Below are 5,192 nucleotides of genomic sequence, written 5' to 3' on the forward strand. Positions count from 1 at the left end.
TTGCCATGGTTGATTTATTTGCACATATCTTTCAATTCTAGTTTTGAAAGATAAGTGAGTGGTGAGAGATTTCTCCTTGTACTAAGATCTTATCAATGATCTCCATGTTAGTTATTGTTGCCATGTGATCTTGCGTGTCCACCATAAACCATCTCAACTATTAATTGTTTAAAGACCTAACCACAACCCGAGTATGTATAGGCTATGTGTTAATCCTCACCCATTTCATGGGTGGTGAATGTTTTGTAACCAAGCTCCTTAGATTTTAAAAGAAGTTCTTTCTCTTCTCACTCACATTAGCCATTGCTAGGCAATCTTGCATGTCCACCACCATTAAAGATACAAATCACAATGGGGGTCCATCCAAGCCGTCGTTCAAGGATGGACGGGAAATCTTGCATGGCTAGCTCCATTCCTGATGATGAGGTTGGGTTGGGAATGCGCTCCTTAAGTTTAAGGAATCTCTACTCTCTCTCTCTCTCTCTCTCTCTCTCTCTCTCTCTCACACACACACACACACACACACATGCACACACACACACACACACACACACGCAACCATATTTGTGTCTCATATCCTTTTGATTTTTTTGAGCTGAGGAATCTCTACTCTCTCTCTCTCTCTCTCTCTCTCTCACACACACACACACACACACACACACACACACACACACAACCATATTTGTGTCTCATATCTTTTTGATTTTTTCGAGCCGAGGTCTAGCACGGCCTTAGAATGCCGCCCATAGACTAGAATAGAGAAAATCTTTTGTTATTAGCTTCATCACTCCTATTTCTGAGAGTGGTTTCACTACGCACCTAAATTTTTGAGAGTGGTTTTGCTACCCAACTTCATTTTTTTAAGTGTGTTTGCTGGCCACAATATGAATGGTTTTTGTACCCACCTTAAGTGGTTTCACTACCCACCTTATTTTTGTGAGAATGGGTGAATGGTTTTGCTACCCACCTTCAGTGGTTTGGCTACCCACCTTTTGTCCTCTCTCTCTCTCTCTCTCTCTCTCTCTCTCTCTCTCAATTTAACTAGGAAAGGAAAGCCAAGGAACAGGGTGATGATAACATCATGAACTATGCATCACAGCTAACCTCTCTCCTTATGGACTGTGCAGCCCCAGAAGGATTGCTCTTTCCCACGATTTCTTAGCGCCGAAACCCCTCTTTAAATTTGCCCGATCTCTTCTGTCTGTGTGGATAATTTCCCCTCCTTTTTTAGGGTTTGATCTTGCCATAGTCTTTCCGGGGCATTTGGATTTCGCAGCACAGGGGATGATCCTTAAAAGAGCGATCCTTTCAATGCATTTAAGAGGGCAGAATTCTAGTGTTTGATGCGGCGCCAAGAAGAAGAAGAAGACGAAGGAACAGAAGCAGCAGCACAATGTCCACCGCCATAACTGAAGAGGCGCTGAAGAAGAACACAGACTGCGTTTATTTCCTGGCTTCCCCTCTCACTTGCAAGAAGGTAAGCTCTTTTCCCCCTTTTTTAGCTTTCTGAGTCACGTGCCCCAAAGCCCTAAACTCCATAGCTGGTTATCTGCATGCAGTGTAGTGATATCTGTCCTGCCCTGTGCACTTATCTCTGCAGCCTTGTCATTTTACTGAGCCCAATTCTCATATTATTGAGCCCAATTCTTCAACAGGACTAGTACTATGACATACATCTGTCAATTCAACTAGGATTGCTACATCATCAGTCATACATGTCTGTCCGTGCAATTATTCAATTTCCATCTAGGCTTACTATATATGGCATACATGACATACCACATCAGGCATAACTATTTTCATTGTTTAAGTAGGCTTACTACATGAATGGTTCACACTCACTACATCAAGCATACATGACATATTTTTCTTTTACCCCCTCTCCAAACCCCTTCTTCCTCCTTCTCACCCTTCCTCTATAGTCATACACGCCTCATTCTAATCATAATCTTACAGACCCTTTCATCACTCTAATCACAATGCAGCATTTCAAACGTATCTAATTTTATTACTTTCCACCTAGGGTAAAGATTCGACAGCTGTGTGTAAACATTATGAAGTTGTTATCAATGATTATGCTCTACAGGGAAATGAATGTGAATTCAGGCATAGTGAGAGTGCTCGGATCAATCCCAGAGACTGCTGGTTTTGGCTGTCGGGGGCGTGTCTCAATGCAAATTGTCCTTTTAGACATCTGGTAAGCTCCATACTCTTTTATTTCTATTCAATTGTACCAGCGAGTTTTTACTTTGTGTTGTAATCTGTTTATGCATTACCATGTGTGTTTTTGGTATTTGCACAAAGTTGATGCAGTTTATTTGTAATCCAGCCATTGGAAGGCATACCAGAAGGTGATCCAGCAATAGCAGCTGCAACAGGGGGGAAGCCAAGAGTGCCTTGCTATTACTTTTCACAAGGTTACTGTGCTAAAGGTGATAAGTGTATCTTTATGCACGGCCTGGCTACAGCTTCAACCACAGAAGTGTCTCAAAAAGTGTCGAAGCCAAATGCTGTCAAATCAACAGAAGTAAATGACTATCAAGCTTCTGTGAACAAAGGGAACGGCTCGGTGACATCCAAGCCTTCTTTTGAATGTTATGAAACCCCACTGGATGTGCTTCAGCAGGGAAATGCTAAGTCAAACCAAGCTCTTCAAGAGGCAGATGTCAAAGTGATTGATATCATAAGCAGGATGCCGGAGGGCTCTGATAGTTCAGCACCAGCTAGACCTCGAACATATCAAGGTACTGGACTGAACGACAGGTCAAAGCACGTTTCAATGACCAATGGCAGGCTACATCAAAAACAAGCTTCAGACAACAATGTCTTGCATATGCAAGAGACTCAAGCTGGAGACAACACACACTGTGTTTCTCAACTGGGAGATGAAAGGCTATGCCAGGCTCATTCCGGAGAAGATCAAATTCAAAATGGCACCGAATCAGAAGAGTTGTGGGAGGAATCTTCATTTGATGTTCTTGTGGATGATGGGGCTGATCAATTGATATATGCAGAGGATATTGACTACCTAACTCCATGTGATGCTATAGTGGATCAACTGAGAGGTCACATTCAAGCAGGAATGATGGGAGCTGAGGGCTTTACAGATTATGATTATGAACATGCTGGTGCTTACAATCAATATTATGATGCATCAGCTGAGTATGAACTTGCTACATATGATGCCTATGAGCAGCAACTAGTCTATGAACACTTGAATTCTTATGATAATGACGGCATACAGCCACCCATTGCTTTCAAGGGTAGGCAAGCAAAAGAGATGCTTCCACGTGACAGGCGAGAAATGCCCTTTGATGGGGAAGCGCGAGGTGCTGCTGTCAGTAGCAATGACCTTCGCAATCACATTGTAAAACGAAGAAGAGCGGAAAGGAGCCAAAAGTTTGGAGAAGATCATCATCGAAGGCGGCCTGAAGGCAATGGTTTTCAACACAGTCGAAGGCACCAAGATGGCCATCTGAAACAACAGGAAATGCTGGCAAGGCATCGTATTTTACCACAGCCAGGGACAAGATCAAACCGACAGTTCCAGGGACCTCCAGGAAACAGGCAATTCCATGGGCGGCTGGTTGAACCCGTGGGGACTAAGCGGGCATATCGAGATATGGCTTTAGATCACGAGGAAACCAGCACAGAGCGAGTTTCTGGCAAGAAGTCCCGCAATATGGGCGAGCATTTCAAAACTAAAGTCAAAAAAGAGGGCGGGTGGCCTACTGCTGCAGGAGCAGGTGAAGTTATTGGGAGCAGAGGCCATGCAGCTCTACAACGCAAGAAAGCAGAGGTGAAGAAAGATGACTCATCATTTGCAGGACCAAAGAGCCTTGCTCAGATCAAAGCAGAGAAAATGAAAGCCTTTGGGGATGGAAGCTCAGGCCAGCAGCAAGATTCTCCTGTAGAGTTTAGTAGCAGCTTGAACCACGTGGCAAAGCGCCAGGCTCTGCACATGAGAAGCAAGATTTCTCCAGCTCGAGGTTCTGTCAATGAACCAGCTTCTAAGGATCTCGGCATAGTTGTAAAACCTGGATTGCCAAATGATTCTGATTTTGAAGGCCCTAAGCCTCTGAGCGTAATTTTAAAGCATAAACACAAGGAGGATGGAAATGGTGACCTCAAGGAACAGAGACAGGAAAAATCTTTCGGGCTCGAGGTGGTGGGTTTAAAGACGAGCTTTTCTTTCCCTGCAGGTGCTAAGGATCCAAAAGACGGCGTGCATCTAGGGGCTGCCAATCCTGTTACAGCACATGATCTTAACAAAATTGAGACAAAAAGTGTTGAAGCAGCTGAACAGGGTTCTTGGAACCATAGAGAGAGAGGATTGCAGCAGCAGGGGACTGCAAATTTGGCCACCTTACTATCAAATAATAATAGAGAAGAGCCTGAGGGTGCTCAGTCAAATAGGCTGGGCAAGGAAATTGATCCAGTGTTTGACACAGAAGATGGGATAGATGCGGGTTACGGTGTAATGGAGGATGTGGAGTTTGAGGATGATGAGGATGATTTTGCAAAGAAGCTTGGTGGCTTTTTCTCCTAGTTCTGCAAGCAACTCGGGGAACTGAGTTTTTCTAAGATGCTCGTGTGGTGGGTAAATTGCAGTAACTAGGTCTTCAACTGACATGCAAGGAGCTAAAGTCTACCGTGTTTGTAAAGCCAATTCCTTAGTTGGGCACACATTTTTATGAGAGCTACTATCTTTTTGATGAGCTTGTTGCATAGGTTGGATTGGATTGTTTTGATACCTAGAAGTGGTAGGGCACAAGTGATCGGTACTGCCATACGGCTTATGTTTCCATGTTTATACTTTGTAAGCCTCTTGTGGGTGTTTCAAGTTCTCCATTTTATTTGCTGCTTATCATAAGTCCAACTGAAAGCAGACTCTTTGTGGGGCATCTTAAGCACTACTTTTTATAGTTTGAATGCATGTGTGGTTGCAGGCCTTAGTTTGAAGCATCTCTACAGTGTTTGTCCATCTGTGAGGGAGTTTTGACTCAACATAAAAGAGAGCCAAACACCAAACACATGACTCCTGCCTTTTTACAAGGAACAAGTCATAAACATTGAGTTTTAACAGAAGGGGTGGGGACGATTACCCACCAGCGGTTGAGTTGGGAGCTCTACTTAGGAGGCAAGTATACCCCTGCCCCCCAGAAGAAACTTGTGCCCATCGCTATTGCCAG

General features: G+C 43.9%; 1 protein-coding gene across 1 annotated transcript; it reads left to right on the top strand.

The window, feature by feature from the left end:
- The first annotated feature begins 960 nt into the window (after positions 1-960).
- On the top strand, positions 961-4,865 carry LOC147624573 (uncharacterized). Its single transcript, XM_086819584.1, has 3 exons — positions 961-1,477; positions 2,087-2,197; positions 2,330-4,865. The coding sequence occupies exons 1-3, from the start codon at positions 1,394-1,396 to the stop codon at positions 4,547-4,549; spliced, it is 2,415 nt and encodes an 804-aa protein (XP_086675710.1). The 5' UTR covers positions 961-1,393; the 3' UTR covers positions 4,550-4,865.
- Positions 4,866-5,192: the final 327 nt, after the last annotated feature.

Source organism: Cibotium barometz, chromosome 25 (genome assembly GCF_041138505.1).
Source record: "Cibotium barometz isolate CiBa-2024 chromosome 25, ASM4113850v1, whole genome shotgun sequence".
Lineage (NCBI taxonomy): Eukaryota > Viridiplantae > Streptophyta > Polypodiopsida > Cyatheales > Cibotiaceae > Cibotium > Cibotium barometz.

Excerpts from the sequence above, each read along its gene's own strand:
- LOC147624573 (XM_086819584.1), top strand. The coding sequence starts at position 1,394 with ATGTCCACCGCCATAACTGAAGAGGCGCTGAAGAAGAACACAGACTGC. Across the intron at positions 1,478-2,086 it reads CCCCTCTCACTTGCAAGAAG|GGAAATGAATGTGAATTCAG; the intron begins GTAAGCTCTTTT and ends TATGCTCTACAG. Across the intron at positions 2,198-2,329 it reads ATTGTCCTTTTAGACATCTG|CCATTGGAAGGCATACCAGA; the intron begins GTAAGCTCCATA and ends TTTGTAATCCAG.